The sequence below is a fragment of the Kwoniella dejecticola genome, chromosome 3, assembly GCF_000512565.2.
Source record: "Kwoniella dejecticola CBS 10117 chromosome 3, complete sequence".
NCBI classification, from domain to species: domain Eukaryota; kingdom Fungi; phylum Basidiomycota; class Tremellomycetes; order Tremellales; family Cryptococcaceae; genus Kwoniella; species Kwoniella dejecticola.
Window position 1 is genome coordinate 489,848 of NC_089303.1, and position 16,911 is coordinate 506,758.

At 48.4% G+C, this 16,911-nt stretch overlaps 7 protein-coding genes across 7 annotated transcripts; 5 read left to right on the plus strand and 2 right to left on the minus strand.

Annotated features, from left to right (window-relative positions):
- Positions 1-215: 215 nt before the first annotated feature.
- On the minus strand, positions 216-2,836 carry I303_102576 (uncharacterized protein; the record flags this gene model as incomplete). Its single annotated transcript, XM_018405930.2, has 8 exons — positions 216-248; positions 343-374; positions 473-690; positions 821-904; positions 994-1,179; positions 1,370-1,713; positions 1,884-2,141; positions 2,255-2,836. 8 exons carry the CDS (start codon positions 2,834-2,836, stop codon positions 216-218), a joined length of 1,737 nt encoding a protein of 578 aa, XP_018264424.2.
- A 714-nt stretch (positions 2,837-3,550) lies between these two features.
- I303_102577 (60S ribosomal protein eL15) lies at positions 3,551-4,650 on the plus strand (the record flags this gene model as incomplete). Its single annotated transcript, XM_018405931.1, has 3 exons — positions 3,551-3,894; positions 4,278-4,340; positions 4,452-4,650. The coding sequence occupies 3 exons, from the start codon at positions 3,551-3,553 to the stop codon at positions 4,648-4,650; spliced, it is 606 nt and encodes a 201-aa protein (XP_018264425.1).
- A 1,455-nt stretch (positions 4,651-6,105) lies between these two features.
- I303_102578 (60S ribosomal protein L12) lies at positions 6,106-7,729 on the plus strand (the record flags this gene model as incomplete). Its single annotated transcript, XM_065968580.1, has 5 exons — positions 6,106-6,138; positions 6,426-6,503; positions 6,887-6,975; positions 7,200-7,332; positions 7,565-7,729. 5 exons carry the CDS (start codon positions 6,106-6,108, stop codon positions 7,727-7,729), a joined length of 498 nt encoding a protein of 165 aa, XP_065824652.1.
- Positions 7,730-8,693: 964 nt separating this feature from the next.
- On the plus strand, positions 8,694-10,091 carry I303_102579 (TATA-box-binding protein; the record flags this gene model as incomplete). Its single annotated transcript, XM_018405933.1, has 5 exons — positions 8,694-8,899; positions 9,128-9,215; positions 9,457-9,729; positions 9,858-9,999; positions 10,072-10,091. 5 exons carry the CDS (start codon positions 8,694-8,696, stop codon positions 10,089-10,091), a joined length of 729 nt encoding a protein of 242 aa, XP_018264427.1.
- Positions 10,092-11,354: 1,263 nt separating this feature from the next.
- Positions 11,355-12,185, plus strand: I303_102580 (uncharacterized protein; the record flags this gene model as incomplete). Its single annotated transcript, XM_018405934.1, has 1 exon — positions 11,355-12,185. The coding sequence occupies one exon, from the start codon at positions 11,355-11,357 to the stop codon at positions 12,183-12,185; it is 831 nt and encodes a 276-aa protein (XP_018264428.1).
- Positions 12,186-12,513: 328 nt separating this feature from the next.
- On the minus strand, positions 12,514-14,875 carry I303_102581 (uncharacterized protein; the record flags this gene model as incomplete). The annotated part of the gene is made up of 10 exons (XM_018405935.1): positions 12,514-12,585; positions 12,666-12,739; positions 12,808-12,946; positions 13,015-13,102; positions 13,189-13,634; positions 13,709-13,804; positions 13,869-13,984; positions 14,068-14,377; positions 14,465-14,656; positions 14,726-14,875. The coding sequence occupies 10 exons, from the start codon at positions 14,873-14,875 to the stop codon at positions 12,514-12,516; spliced, it is 1,683 nt and encodes a 560-aa protein (XP_018264429.1).
- Positions 14,876-15,436: 561 nt separating this feature from the next.
- I303_102582 (uncharacterized protein) lies at positions 15,437-16,885 on the plus strand (the record flags this gene model as incomplete). The annotated part of the gene is made up of 6 exons (XM_018405936.1): positions 15,437-15,626; positions 15,693-15,743; positions 15,824-16,214; positions 16,352-16,592; positions 16,683-16,747; positions 16,822-16,885. 6 exons carry the CDS (start codon positions 15,437-15,439, stop codon positions 16,883-16,885), a joined length of 1,002 nt encoding a protein of 333 aa, XP_018264430.1.
- Between the last annotated feature and the right edge of the window lie 26 nt (positions 16,886-16,911).

The window sequence follows — 16,911 nt, forward strand, 5'->3', positions numbered from 1 at the left end:
TTGTATAGCGTACATGTTCATGGATAGATGCATATCATGTACCAGATGTAGCGCTCGATCAGGATGTCGACATGCAATGATTGGATCCCTCTAACTTCGTCCAAGGATCTTCACCGACCAGACTTATAGAAGACAATTTGCTCCCGGGTTCATCATAATCACAATCGCATGGAACATCGCGGCCAAACGCTCAAAGACATGGATGACGGCGCTGTTTATTGATGCTGCGGCTTGATATTCGGATAGATCTGTCCGAGGAAAAGGGTAATTCGTCAGCTGAGGTCTCTGAACTATCATGACATGCAGGACAAGAGGACAAGAACAGGAACGAGAACCACTCACTTTGCCTGGATTCATGAGGTTATGAGGATCCACTAAATCGGCAATCGAGATGTATGTCAGCTTGCGCCCCTCATCGTCGTCAACTTGTCGGCTGGGTATGACTTGGAGCATGAAGAGGTTGATCACTCACACGTCCGCTTGATAGTCTCCATGAGATTCACCGTACCATCACCCAATTCCAGGGGCAGATAATCGATCTTTCCCACCCCGACACCATGTTCACCCGTACAAGTCCCGTCTAGCCTTATAGCTCGCTCGACCATATCGTGTACTGCATGTTCGACCACTTTCAACTCTTCGTCATTTGTAAACAACGCAAGGGAGTGCACGTTGCCATCGCCGACATGTCTAAGAAGTAAGAGGTAACGCAACGCAACGCACGAGCCATCAGCCATCAGTGATCAGTCATCCAGAATTTTGTTCTGTCACTTTAGAATCTAGAGCCAGCCAGAGCATGAATGAATGACACTCGACTCACCCAAAATGACAAGCGGTGATTCCTCGCTTCTCGAAATCTTCCGCTGTCTCCCTGACCAATCTGGGCAGCCTCGATATCGGTACACTGTACCACATCATCGTAAGCTTAGCAAACAGGAGATCTCCCGTTCTCCCGTTCTCGGGAGATCTGCAAGTCTACATTGTAACACTCACCACACATCCGTGGTCCATACTCTAGCACCGTCCTTCAAAGCTAACACACTCCACAAAGCAGCTTTCCGTCCTTCCCAGAGACTTCTAGCTTCTTCATCCGATTTGGAAAATTCGAAATTCTTGCCTCCGTGTTTCTTCACTACCGTCAATACGTTCTTCGAGACTTCTGACATTGCCGAGTCAGATCTGGGGTCACATAGTAAGGAATCGCAAGTCAGCCTAGTCCATCAAACCAGTATTCGTTTCCACTGTATGTCATTTAGCCTTCTGCCATAGTCCTGATTCGCCCGCATGCGCTTTGAAACTTGAAACTTGAGACGAAGCTGACCAGTGATCAAGGTTCAGACGAACGATGAGTGCGCCGACTAAGACTCACCCTTGGAACTTGAAGAAGAGGGTATCCGCTTTCGGATAAGCCTTCTTGACCATCCCTCCCTTATTGATTGCGTCTATCGTACTTGCATCTAGATATTCAACGCACTGAACGGGGAAGCCAGCATTGACTACCTCCGTAGCGGCTTGGACGGCCTCTTCGACCCCTGGGAAATTCACGACGGCGCATTTGGTCGGTAGCAACGGAGCGAGCCTCAGTGTAGCCTCAGTCACTATACCGAGGGTACCTTCGGCGCCGATGAATAGCTTGGTAGTGTCGAACCCCGCTGCGGATTTACGGGCTCGTTGGCGGGTCTTGATGACTTCTCCGGAAGGCAGGACAACGGTCTGTCAGACGAAAGGACGTGGAAAAGCAGATGATTGTCAGCGTTGTTGACGATGACTACTTTTGTCGTTTCTGATATAGCCTCAGATGTCGGTGTATATCTGCTGCAGGGTGCTCGACAGGGCAGTAAGGGAAGGATGAACCCAAATCGCCATTGTATAGCAGCACTCACAAGATTGAGGAACCACTCGGCCTTAGCAGTACCATATCGAACTGCGTTGGTACCTGAACAACCTGTTCCCACCATCCCACCGATCGTCGCTCCTGGTCCAGGATCCAAGGGGAAAAACAGCGGTACGCCCTCTTTGGCCAGGTACGCATTCAGGTCTTCCCACTTCACACCGGCTTGAACAATCACGTCTCCATCCGCTTCTGAGACTCGTATCACTTTGTCCATTGCCGAAACGTCTAACGAGATACCTCCGAATGGCTGAACATAGCCGTATGGAATGCAATTATCCGTTAGCTCATGACGCGTCATAGAAGAGAAAGCAATTGAAGGCGATGGGATGGGATGAAAGGTCAGGTTGAAGCTGGACTCACACTACTGAAATGACCCTCTAGCGAAGTACCTCCCGAGAAAGGAGTGATGGGCACTTTATACTTATTCGCAATCTGCACTACCTGCTGCACCTCCTCAGTCGAGTCTACCCATACTACGACAGTGGGTTTCTTCGCTTCATGGTAGGACCAATCGCTTATTCCGTGAGTTTCTAAATCCGCATCGTCCGTCGATACTTTATCTGCCTTTCCTTTCTCCTTGAACAGCCTAGATAGCTCAGAGATGGCATGCTCGTAATCCTTCTTACTTCCATACTTGGGCTGATTGGCCAGTTGGTGAGCTATAGCGAAGCTTGATTCGACCAAAGAAGTTGAGGGCGGTAAGACGCCAACATTGCCTATGAGGTATCCTGCGCCAGCGAAGAGGGCTAGGGAGAGGGCGTACCATGCAGTAGAGAGTCCTGTGGATCGCGGTAAGGGCGAGGCTGAGGATGGGTGAGTGGAGGATGAGGAAGAGTTAAACCGGATCTGCCTTGTTGTGCTGAGTCTGGGTCGGAGTACAGATTGGTGTGAAGCCGAACTCACACTCCGCCGCAGACTTATGGCAGATCTCAAGGAAGACATGGTGCTGCACGCTGCTCTTGGACGTTCGCTCGGGTTGTCAAGATCTCGTGTGATACTGTGGGGCGAAGCTGGCTGGGAATGCCTGAGATAGATTCTACATTTGGATTGTACGTTTCACTTGCTTTACGAAGATTGCGCTGGTGAGTAAGTTAGTTTGTCATCGGGCTCGACCGAGAAGATTGTTTTGATCACGAGCTAATGATGCCATCGCCATTCATGGGGCACCGATCCATCACAACTTGCAATTAAACCGAGATGAACGGGATTGCGCAAAAACGACTTCATCGGATAAGAGCAGATCTTAACGCCGACAAGGGAATTGAGCTTCACCCAGGTGCCGCCACACTCGTTCTCTTCTTGCCTGCTCGCGGTGATTTGAGTGTTCTCCTGATATTTGATCCCGTCTAGGCTCTTTGACAAAGTTTTGCATGCATGGTAGTATGGACTGGGAGACAGCTCTCTCTCGTTACCCTTGCTGCCTGCCTCGCTACCCTCTGCTCTCTGCATTCGCACAAAAGTGTTGATCGTCAAGAGCCTCATTTGTGCTGCTTCTTCTTCTTCAACCTTCAAGTCTTACCAAAAAGGTCATCATTCAAAGTGAGTCCCGTCCCGCCTCGTCTCTAGCCTCTCCCTCCTACGCCTCGTTCAATTGCTATAGAGACAGAGGCAGAGGGAAGTGCAGGAAGACGCTGACATTGTTGACGGTGTCATCAGATGGGTGCTTACAAGTACTTGGCCGAGCTCTACACCAAGAAACAATCTGATGTTCTCCAGTTCGTCTCCCGAGTCAGATGTTGGGAATACAGACAGCTCGCCGTCATCCACCGAGCTTCCAGACCTTCCCGACCAGACAAGGCCAGAAGATTAGGGTACAAGGCCAAGCAAGGTTACTTGATCTACCGAGTCAGAGTCAGAAAGGGAAACAGAAAGAAGCCCGTCCCCAAGGGTGCCACCTACGGTAAACCCGTCAGACAGGGTGTCAACCACCTCAAATACCAACGAGGTCTTAGAAGTACTGCCGAGGAGCGAGTTGGTAGACGATGTGGAAACTTGAGAGTGTGAGTGGGGCTTCATTGTACACCTTGTGGAATGAAGAACGGCAGGGGGGCAAAGGGGGAATATTTGGGGGATGAGTTCGACAGAAGAAGCGGAAGGTCTCTTTCGAAATGCCTAGTGATGAGGTAGAAGGAAAGACGGTTAGGCTTAGAGGAGTATAGTACTGGCTAGGCTGGAGTATTTGGAGGGAAGAGATTGAAGGTGTTGGTGGTTTAAGGCCAGGAAGGGGTCATCAGGATATCACATCTTGCTTCGGCAAGAACCCTGTGACAATTTGATGTTGCTTGTCGAGAATAGGAGAACTGTTTGGCCGATCGCCTGGTCCGGGAAGGCGACAGATCATGCGTCGTCAAGCGAAATGCTGATCATACTTTTCTTCATTCAGCCTCAACTCTTACTGGGTTAACCAAGACGGTGTTTACAAGTACTACGAAGTCATCCTTGTCGAGTGAGTTCTTGTTTCTCTTGTTTCTTGTTCTCCATTAATCAAATATTCGATCCTGCGTCAAATTCGTCTTCAGAGATTGAGAGCTAAATGGAATTTTCTGAAATGATTTAGCCCATCGCACAAGGCTATCCGACGAGACGCCAGGATCAACTGGATCGCCAACCCCGTGCACAAGCACCGAGAATCCCGAGGTCTTACTGCCGAGGGAAAGAAGAACAGAGGTTTGGGCAAGGGTTCGAAACACAACCACCAACCCGGACGATCTACTTGGAAGAAGCACAACACCCTCTCTCTCCGACGATACCGATAAACCACTCGAACATCATCAAGATCATTCTTCTCGAGATTGGAGCAAAAAGGCGCCTGTGGCTTTTCCGATTTGGGTTGGTCTGGATCGTTTGTGGGATTTGTGGGGTCTGGTGGGATCGTATGGGATGTTCTTACGATGATGACGGGATGCATACCTTCCCTTTTCTGCTTGCTCGATTTCGGAGAGAGTGTCGTTCTGAGCTGTGAAGGAGGTTGGGTATGAATGAACAAGCACGAGGGAATAGGCAATGGGAAGAATGGATGCTCATGCTCACGTGTAGCTCATCAAGACTTTGGATTAAGCTGATCGTACGAGAGGTCTGGGCTTCTGTGAATCGGGCTGAGAAGAGGCGCCATCGACCGACTACCTTGACATGCTCTCCTTCACGCTTAAAGGATAATGATAATAAGACTGCGTGCGTCTGAGCCACTTCTGGAGGAGGGTCAAAAGGTGCAAAGCCAGGTTATTTGAGTGGGGATCAGTAACTGACGACCAATGATCCGTCCTCATCAATGGACCGCTCAGCATTTTGAGAAGCAAACACACACCACCCATTCAGACCAAGGTTGCGTTTCACTCTATTCTCATTCTTCATTCCTACCGTCGACTACAAACGGCTCAAGGAGATACACTTGACCCAGCCTGACTGTGCGATCACACTGCATCATCTGTACGAGTACAAGTGGTAGAGATTTCGCTGACGAGTGAAACAGAATTTGTTCACCTTCATTGCCACAGGTTACTTCGCAGTGCAATTTTCGCATCCAGTTCAGAAGCCTTCCTGTTGCCTTTCCAGGGAGACGGCTACGCGCTCAACGTTGCTACAGCCTAAAGCCCTCTAGAGCCATTATGATAGATTTGCAGTTCGATCTGAGATTGTCGTAATATTCGAAGGGCGATATTTGCTTCTGTTTGAAGTCAGTGATCAATGCTGCTTGCCCTCGCTGCGTTACGTCGGTACGGTGCGCGGGACGATAGATGAAGATGGTATGTATGTCTAGGGTTCATGAACTTTCAGCTGGCAATGCAGAGATGCAACGAGCAGGGAATACCTGGCATGCGTACATCTGTCCATTCGGCATGGATGGGACCACTTGTGAGGAGAGTGAGGTCCACAAACAAAGCGATTCTTGCATGATGCCCAGCTGGTATCGTCGCACCAGAAACATCGATATGATCGGTTATAGCTTATCGCCGAAACTGCCCGGGCGCTGTCCTGACAAGTGCCACATCTCGCGTCTTTATCCTCCACCGTACGGTTCACTCCACCGTAGACAGCTCTCTGTCTCTCGAGTGCTTGCTTGTGCATGGCCCTTCGACACGAAGCTCTGCCTCTGCCATTGCCATTGCCAATTGAGGATCTTGAATTCAGGCCAGATAACCTGAAGTCGACCTTCAAGAATACCCTTCTTACTCTTTTAACCTTTACTTAACCCACCACAAAAACGGACCAAGATGCCTCCCAAATTCGACCCCTCGGAAGTCAAGGTCAGTTAATCTGGTCTACTCGATAAATCAGGAGATGGCGATGGAAGGATCAGGCTGTGGTTCAGCGAGAGGAATGATGCTGATGATGAGTTTGACTTTGCGCTGTCTCAAAATCCCTCCCTCCTCATTATCCATTGCGTTACAATCTCTGCGATTCCCATTCAACACCGCTCAATATACCGCGACATCAATGAAAATGGCAATGCATTTGGATGGGATTGGAATGGATGATCTTGGACTTTTTCGACTGGGAACTTGGAACTTAATAATCGGAATGAATCCAACAGATCATCTACCTTAGAGCTGTCGGTGGAGAAGTCGGTGCTTCGTCCGCTTTGGCTCCTAAGATCGGTCCTCTTGGTTTGGTGAGTCATCTCGAATCGCATTTTCAGGGCACAGGCGGTATATGAAGTGAAAAATAGCGTTGTGGATGATGGGAAATGTGCAAGACTTGGGATAGGGATTGGGATTTAAGGGAATGGCGTGGAATATCATGCACAGGATCTGAATCCGGATGTGATTAGGCCTGAAGTAAGGGAAGGGATCATCGGGGACGGCGCAGACGGCTCGCAAGAATCATAGAGTTAGGAGATGTCGGGCAACGCGCCAATATGTGGTTTGGATTAGCTATCAGGAAGATGAGGTGGCCTAGACGAGGCGTAGAATGAAATTCCAGGGTAGAATGAGCGACGATTGAACGTTCATGGAGAAGAATCAGACTGACATTGGCCTATTTGACCTTACATAGTCCCCCAAGAAGGTTGGTGAAGATATCGCCAAGGCTACCTCCGACTGGAAGGGTCTCCGAGTAACTTGTCAATTGACCATCCAAAACAGGTCAGTCCGAGTCTCCCTTGCTTACTAAGTTGTGCATATCCGTGATTTTCAGCTGACATTTGTCCGACTATCCCGTTCGCTTTCGCTCATCTCTTCTTTCTGCTCCACGGATACACAACTATTTGATATTCTACTTGACAATCAACACCAATACCCATACCTTCGAATCACCTATCATCGTCTGGATCATCTATTCCGCGCCATTTCCTCGATTGACCACCCAGACAAGCTACCGTCTCCGTCGTCCCATCCGCCTCTGCCCTCGTCATCAAAGCCCTCAAAGAACCTCCTAGAGACCGAAAGAAGGAGAAAAATATCAAGCACTCCGGAAACATCCCTCTTGACCAAATCTACGACGTGAGTACGGTCTCCAGCATTAGCATCGAAGCAGTCTCTATCACATCTCTGGTCGCTTGAGCGCTTGATTTATGCACTCCCTTTTCAAGGAGAGCAAAATTACATCCCTGTTTTAACCTTGCCTTGTCTCACATTCTGCTCAATGCGCTCAACATCCCTCTCCATCCTGCGCGTGACCATATCTTGTGTCTAAATTTGAAGCGTATACTGACATATTCGATACGCGTTACAGATCGCCCGAAAGTTGGCCCACAAGTCATTCGCCAAGTCCCTCGCCGGTGGTGTTTTAGAAGTTTTGGGTACTGCTCAATCCGTCGGATGCACAATCGACGGAAAGCCACCCCACGACATCATCGATGCCATCCACGATGGTGAGATCGTCGTTCCCGATGAGTAAATCATTCTCCTTGCCTAAGGGAGAAGAGGTTTAGAGGTAGAGGGAAGCGGGGAAGCGGGGGTCGTATCGTATTCGTTTCCTATGTAATATAGTGGGAAATGATGCATCTGCATTTGGGATTCACTTTGTCTCTGATGCAGTTCCAACGTACGCGTTCTCGCTCTTACAACTTTGAGGCGTGCATCGAATGGTCGTACGGATCGGGCGGAAGCATTGGAGAGGGTAGGGCAGAAGATTTTGTGCTATATCATCCTGTCCCGAACAGAAGGTGGCTATATGTCAGACCCCTTCTTTCATTGCGTTGTCCACAAGAACACTCTAAGCAATCTCCGTGACTTCTGTCGAATTTAAGATCAAGCAGAAGCTCGAGGAGAAGGGCAGTCCTCCTATTGCCAAGGGCGAGCAAAGATCCTTCGCGCAAATCGAAGATCCCCTTCGCTTGCAACATCTGCTGAGCATTCAAGGTAGCTGCATGTATTCTGTGCCTTCAGCCAAGCAGCCTTTGGATATCGTGCTCACGCGCACAAGTACGAGCATATTGATCTCTTAATTCGACCTTTCATTCACTTGCATTGGCATACTGTTCGCCACCTATAATCAAAGTGCCACTAATTCAGGGTAATTTACTGAAAAAAGTATATAAAGGGTCCCCCCATTCTCATTCTCATTATTTCCCCCTCAAGCCCATCGTTTCATTAGACTCAGCATACAAACCAGACTCAACACACAAAACATCTTTATCCCATTCTCATGTCTCTTCGCTTTCCACTTAGCATCGTATAGTTCACCATAAAGTCTTCTACACCTCACGCCATCTCAGCTTCATCTATACCCTTACCGCGACAGACACTGGTCATTGCGCGTACTGAAAATCAAAATCAATCAACAATCACTAAATAATCATCAACCAAGCTTCATACATCCCCACCCTATCCTTTGATTCGCCACCCTACCCTTCACTCCGATGTCAGGCTTAGCCCTCCCTACCGCCTCGTCTTCTGCATCTATACCTAAAGCCGGATCTTCAAGTCAAGCCAATGGAAATGGACAGATCTTAAGGGATGACGAGCGTTTAGAAGGGGAAGGAGAAGTGTTGAAGCGTGCACCGGCGAAAGCGATCAGTAGTGTTCCTGAGATCACTTCTGTTCAAGGGCTAGTTCCGACTTTACAGTGGGTATCTGATCTCTCTCGATGTCTCGTCTCGCATCTGCGGATGCGCGGCAAAAGTGAAATGAAGCGAGGAGGTGGATCTCGCATAGACATCGTTGTCAAGCGGGATAATGATCTCTCATAGCAGTTGAGATGAGGGGAAGAGGTGGAGATATGTCAAAATCTTCTGCGATACGTGTATCTTTAGGTAGAAGCTGAGCAACTTCTTAATGCCCTTCATCTTTGCAGAAACATCGTCGCTACTGTGAATCTTGAATGTCGGCTGGACCTGAAAACTATCGCTCTGCACGCTAGAAATGCGGAATATAACCCAAAGGTGAGTAAAAAGCTCGCTTGCTCCAGTAGCATGCCATCACTACAATCGTGTCTAAGCATGCCATTTACAACGCTGATTACTAATCCGATTTATCCCTCCTTTTCAAACATATATCATCTGTTCACGAACATGCCTCGCCTCAATCCCAACCCCATTGCTCCCCACACCACTGCCGCCTTCGTTCTCCTGGTTCTATTTTATCCCCTTCCTCCTCTTATATCCAACTGTACCGACTTCACAGCGTTTCGCAGCGGTGGTCATGCGTATCCGGGACCCCAAAACGACCGCTCTGATCTTCGCATCCGGTAAAATGGTAGTCACAGGAGCGAAATCCGAGGACGACAGTCGACTCGCTTCGAGAAAATACGCACGTATAATCCAAAAATTGGGATTCGACGCGAGATTTGCCGAATTCAAGATTCAAAATATCGTAGGATCGTGTGATGTCAAGTTCCCGATCCGGTTGGAAGGTCTAGCGTTCAGTCATGGTGCTTTCAGTAGTTATGAACCTGAGGTGGGTCTTTCTGTCCCCATATCTCTCTCAATTGCAACCATGGAATCGGTGTTGTGGTCGCGAGATCCCAGGAGAATTTGGATGAGGGGATGACAGGGATCAGGAGCTAATGTTGAAAGAAATGCTAGTTGTTCCCCGGCCTGATTTACCGAATGATGAAACCGAAAGTCGTATTGCTCATTTTCGTTTCTGGCAAGATTGTATTGACTGGTGCGAAAGTGCGAGAAGAGATTTATATGGCTTTTAATCAGATTTATTCGGTATTGGTCGGTAAGTCCGTTATCTGTGCGGATGAGGAGCTCATTGGAGAATCCCACGCTGATTCTTGTATTCACGATGCAGAATTCCGAAAAGAAGCATAGAATATCGCCTTCTATCACACTCAACATGATAGCCCACTCTCGTCTCTCATATCCAGAATAGCAGACTCCGGTTTCACCTCAGATCCGCACCGCATTTGAGTTTTCGCTTTTCTCGCTCCGTACCGCACTGGAACTTCAACCTCAGAATCCACCTGTCTTTCTATCATACCTCACTCTTACTAAATACCTAATGATTGTTGATACCTTTACGCTTCACAAAGAAGAATCGCGAACTTAATCGCACGGAAGAGAGAAAGAGAGAGAGCACGTGAGGCCAAGGAAGAATGGGAACCGATGAGAATCAAAATTACGAGTAGTCCCCTAGTTCAGGTCATTTAGTTGTTTATTCCGCATCTAATGATGATCATCGTACTCTGTCGTAATCTAATAGCATGTAATCTTACAATTTTAAGGGCTCTTTGGTTGCGACCACGTTTTTACCTGTCGCAGGGCAACAGAGTCGTCCATTTTACAGGTTGACTCTGACAGTCAGTAAGCGGTACTCGTATAGGTGAAGTTGAGTCATTCAGCTGAAAGTCGGCAATGTCGTATCGACCGTCCTCGCCTCCTGAGGTGAATTTAGAGTGGGTTTCTACTCTCGATCAGTTCCAAAGACGAAATCTCACAAGGGGGTTTTCGATAACTGTACAATCTCCTTCGCTATTGCGTGTGAAGGTGGCTGTCTGGTCTGTTCATTTTCCATAGGTCTTCAGTCTCTCTTCCTTCTCCGCACGTGGCTTACCTCAATATCCTATTGTGCTTGCTTGATTGAGATGTTGAACACACAGATATCCTCCAGACACAATAATATAGTTAAGAGATGCATAGCTACGATCGGTTGTGGAATATGAAGATATAAGTACTCGGTACTCGTACCAGAGACAAATCTCGGACCCAAAACAAATTAAAGAAAAGACAAAAGACAAAAGACACGGCGTGCCTGATCTGATCGGATAGTCTAGTAAGCTTAAACCCGTCGCCAGCGCCGTGCCGTCATGCATTCGATGACTTAAGCCGTCTCCGCATTCCGTTTAGCCAGTAGTCCAGTCGACTCGAGCACTGCGTTTCACTATTTCACATCAAGTGGACATCGACCATTGTATCACATCGTATATAAGGCGTCCTTCTTCTTCTTCTTCCAGAATCTGCTATCTGGACAGCAGCAGCTTTGGATTTTTGCAGCCCACCCTCACACACACCACACATAATACCGTTTTCCCCCAGACATCTTTCCAATTACTGCAATTACTCGGACTGCACAGAATGTCCAACCTGATACAGCAAACATCCCTCCTCCTGCAAAACACTTACAATCGGATCACCTCCACGTTCTCCGACGGTATCACCCTCATCCGCAAGAACGCTCGCCCGTTCACAATCCTTCAAGCGGGCTACTGGTCCTCGACGCTCATAGCAGCTGTTTTGGTGTACAAATACCCGCACCTCCAAGAGGCCGCTTGGGCAGCTACGAACAAAGATCTCGAGCGCTACGAGGTCGGTAGACAAGTATCGAAGGTCTACGCAGACGGCCATATATTCAAAGCCACCCTATGGACAGTTGGGATCAATGTTCTAGTCGGTGCATTCGGAACGATTACTCTCCCTGCTCTGGGGATACCGTTCAGTGGGATAGCGATGAGTATGTATAGGGCTTTCATGTGGGGTCTCCTATTTTCGCCTGCGATCAAGCACGATCAAGTGACGGCTCCGCATGTGGTGACGATGCTAGTGGAGGGCCAGGCTTATATACTTGCGGCGTTGGGGGATTGGCTATTGGCCAAGAGGTTTATCAGTCAATTCGACTTCGCGAGCAAGGGGAGGGTAAGCGGAGAAGAGAAGAAGAACGCAAAGACAATTAACGAGAAGGAGAAGGAGAAGGAGAAGGAGAAGGAGAAGGAGCTTGTAAATGAAGATGTAATTGATAAGCAAGGGGCGACGAAGAAGAAGAACAGTTGGATCAGTTGGCCAGGATATATAGATGGACTCAAAGAGAATTTAGTGCTTTACGCCCCGATCACGGGGGTATTGATGATAGCGGCTATCTGGGAGGCGTACGAGGTGATCAATCTAAAGAACGGGTTCTTGAGATGGTAGGTAACCAGATAGCGGAGTCCGTATATATTGACGGCTCTTCGAGACTGTGGATCAAGCTTACTGTAGGTGAGCTAGACAGCCTGAGTATGGTCAGGGGGGAAGCAAGTTTGAAGTGGCGAAAGGGAGATAATCTCAGATAGACAGGCCGTGTAGATACCATTCGTAACTAGTCTCGTTGTACACACCCCTCATAATTGTATATCTTATGCGATGAACGCGCGATTGACCACTCATTACTCAAACGTATGACTGCATACGTAGATGCATGCAAGGATAATCGACTATGCGGTGAAATCAGGTGCGAAAATACTCTGCCCTTCGAGGATCATTATAGGGGTTTCTCATGTGGGGCAAAAGAAGGCTGGTCGAAAACTAGATTGTCCAATGCCCGAGTATTGAGCTATTGGATCAGGATCAATTAGGTGAGCGAGTGAGCGAATGGTCTACGTTGGGATAGGGGCGAGGGATTTGCCGACTTACCAGATGCGGACCTAATTGGTCTAGCCTGTTGACTCCTAATAACCGCAGAGTAGTCTGTATCTCATCTCGCATTACTAAAGCACATATATCAGCAAGAACGTGGGAATGATTTCCTGAACAAAGCACTCATCTGCAAACTCACTCTCAATAGCATGAACAACACCTTCTTCACCATATGTCAGGGAATACAAAAACGGTCTACCCATTCCGACACCTTTAGCACCTAGACAAAGTGCTTTCACGACGTCTGTACCCCTCCGGCAGCCTCCATCGAGATATACCTGCGACTCAGAAAATCAGCGTCTACTCCTGAGATACCGCAGGGTGATCGAATGGGGATACGGCTTACCTCGCATTTCTTCAGGATTTGCGGACATATCCTGTTGATCTCCAGTAACGTGTACATAGCAGGTGGAGATCCGTCCAAGGCTCGACCTCTATTAAACGGTACAGATTCACCATATCAGCCCTAACCTTTTATGTATTTGACGAATCCGAAGGGAGAGATGAGGAGAGCACTTACCCATGATTGGAGAGATATATAGCATCCACTCCCATTTCAGCAGCTCTCATAGCATCTTCGACAGTCTGCACACCCTTCAAACCAATCGGCAACGTCGTATGTTTTCTCAACCATGCTACATCCTTCCAGCTCAATTTCGGATCGATAAAACCTCCTACTGATCTACCGATCCCTCCACCTTTATTATCACTCGATATCTTCCCGCCCGATATTCCTGAAGCCACTTCGACCTCGGCTCTAGATCGTTCATCGGCTTCTCTCTTCCCCGGAGCAGCCGCATCGACGGTGACGAAGATAGCTTTCAGCCCCAGATCGTTGATTTTCTTAATCAGCGCTTCTGACTTCTCGCGATTACGATCTACGTATAGTTGCATAAAGAATGTCTGGGAGGGGGATGTCGCGGAGGAGATTATATCTGGTAAGGGCGCGGAAGCGTTGGTTGAGATCTACAGCAACGGGGTAACGGATTCAGCTTGATCGCCGGAATGTGGGATAAGTGTAAAAAGAAGAGCGAGCTTACCATTTGAATGATATCGCATTGTCCTGCTCCTTTTGCCAGCAAGCATTCACCCTCGGGATGAGCGAGCTTAGCCATACCAGCAGGTGAGATGAAAATCTGTTCCCAAAGGATTCGTCAATCGACCATTTGGTAGGAGCAGAAAGGGTAGCATGATGCTTACGGGCAAAGAAGTTTCGTGGCCCAGCATTGTCGTTCGAGTATCCGCTATATCCACATCGACCATGATTCTGGGTCTGAACAATATAGAGTTGAAAGCCTTTCGATTCAGGTCGAGAGCTGAACAGATGAATCTCAGCACAGTCTGACAAATGATGATGAGAGATAGGACCAAGGTATCAAGGAGTCGTTAAGGTGCTCACTGAATTGGTCGGTCGCTCCACTACTCATATAAGCCCAAGCTTTCCCCGTCAAGAGTCTCCTGGCAGCCTCGTCAAAATCAGGTAATCCGATAATCTCAGCCAGCTCAATCTTCCTCTCCTCCTTTTCTCCACTTTGCTCCTTCGATACAGTCTGCGGTAGAGTCATAGGATCGACCAAGCCCTTGAACGATTCTTCGTCTAGACCATTCTCGATCGTTCCGGGGGGATGTATAGGGTTGAAAATCCCAGAAGCGTCTCTGCCGGCTACTCGATGTATGTGTCCCGCTCCTCCAGGATGTATCTCTGCGAACTATACCCAATTTCACGAGATATGAAGTCAGCCATGACCTTTCTTACCGCAGCATACTGAGCAGGCAGGACGGTGACTCTGACTCACCTCGGTCAGATCGTATACTTTGCCATCTATCACGACCCAACAATCCTCGGGAGTATTATGTTTATTGACTTCGCTGAACGGTATCAGGGCTCTTCCTACAGCCAAATGTTTCGATGGAGCGGGATCATCTCCTGCTTCTTCCAGGCGTATTGGTGAAGTGAGTGCATAGCCTATCGCCAAAGAAGCCGCAGCCTATCCAGCGTTTTGTCAGATCATCTTTCTAGCTCAATCAAAGTAAGAATATTGTTTGGGGTTACTCACTGCTCCTCCGAATTGCAGTACCCTAGTTCGAACACTAGCATCTCGTCCAGATGAAGTGCCGTATGAGCTCTTGCGGGATACTTGAGACACCCTTCGAGGGACCGTACGAGGGATTGAGAATCTAAGAGCAGGTCGAATCGAATTCATCATTTTGGGTTGGCCTATGTTGTGTCGAATCGGAATCGAAACGAATTTTGCCAGAATGATGAAAGACCCGCTACCTATATAGAGCTCCTTCAAGTTTCCGACTGAACAGAGGTGATTCCAGATGATTTGGAACTCCTACGTGTGTCCTTCGCCGATACTGCTCTCGAGCTATACCCATCGAGGGTTAGACGAATGGCAATAACGATAAATCATGTTCAACTTTTACGCGTATCAGCGGTAACTACAGGGCCTTCGATCGCATACTGACCTTTCGGGCCGGTTCCGGTCATCCTTTCACCACGTGTCAAGGGTCAAAGCAGACGGCAAATACCGGCTGGCGGGTCCGTAAATTGACTGGAGCTCGGGTTCATGCGAGCTTGTGGGATGTCATGGTGTGGTGCAGACTCGCTACTTCATCTGGTATCCATCAGGTCTAGTGAGACTCACAGATACGAAGTCTCCCTATATAGTACCTCCCACCTTGTCATACCTAGATATAGGAATCGAAAAAGATCTCTGTCCCCACCCGTCCAGCATCTCACAAGCCACCAATCGAAAAACACCATGTCGAGAGAATCAGTCCTCCTTTTCGGTCTAGGGGGTATAGGAGGAATCTACGCCTGTATCCTGCAACTATCAGGCAAATGTGATGTGCATGTCGTCGCTCGATCAAATTACAACGCAGTGAAAGAGAAGGGGTTCAAATTGATAAGTCCCAAATTCGGGAATCACGACGGGCTCAAATTCGCTGGTGGTGAGCTCGTCTTCCTGCTTTCCATGAAAGCAAGGAGTTCGTCCGGCTGATACATCTGTTGGGTAGTCTGGAAATCCACCGAGGAAGCTGCTGCATCCGGAACGAAATTCTCCTATGGTATGTGGTCCACACGTTTCCCTTTGCTCGGTGATTGAGAAAGAGGTACCAAGCTTATTGAAATGTGCATGGGTCCGCAGTACTATGCGCCAACAAAGCACTCTTGGATGCTAAACCCTCCCTCTCGGACCACTTACAACCAATCATCACCCCTTCTCTGACCTCCATCGTACTTCTCCAAAACGGTGTTGGCGCAGAAGAACCTCTGCATAAATCGTTTCCTGAGACCACCGTGATCTCAGCGGTAGTCTGGACAGGTGGGAAACCCTTACCCACTGCCGATGGGGTGGAGCAATTCAACAGGGAAGGCCTGACCATCGGTGTGGACTACCGGAAGAATGGAGATAAAGCTGAAGAAGATGCTACACTTGAAAAGCTGGTCGGGTGGCTGAAAGCTGGAAAGGGAGATTGTACGGTCACTGAGGATATCCAGAGTGAGAGATGGGTTAAAGTTATCTGGAATTGTTGTTGGTGAGTCTAATCCTTCCCACATCCCGCGGCTCACGTCCTACGTTCCACGTTCTCACTCATCCGCTCCGCGAATAGTGGTCAGGCCATATATCAGCAACAAGAGGATGGTACATGCTGACTCGATTTTGCGTCTGCAGGAACTCCCTCACAACTGCTACACGCTTGAAGACTGGCCCATTCTTCGAATCGTCCTCTCAGGCCCTTCCACTGTGTTATACGGTGATGAGAGAGGTCGAAGCTGTTGCAAAAGCCAAAGGACTCAAAATTGAAGATGGAACAGTAGATAAATTGATCAAGCAATGTACAGATGTCGCATATCCCGGTTTACCAAGTAGTATGATGGCCGATAACTTTGCTGGGAGACCAATGGAAGTTGAGGTGAGCCTGAATTTCTATCTTTGGCTGTTTTGTTCTTTCTACCTTGACAAAAGTTGGCAACGGGCTGATTCATTCGATGCGTGCCGATAGGTCATCCTCGGAACACCAGTAAGAGAAGGTCAAAGGCTCGGCGTACCTGTCCCTACGTTGACAGCGTGAGTACTAGCCATGATATTAAGTGCTCCAATCATATCATGCTAATCAATGGTTCGGACGATTGGTCCTGCAGGATATACACAATTGTCAAAGCGTTAGATTACGGGAACCAAAATGCTGAAGCCGCTAAAGCTTAGCCACTGCAATCGTGATGGAGCACCAA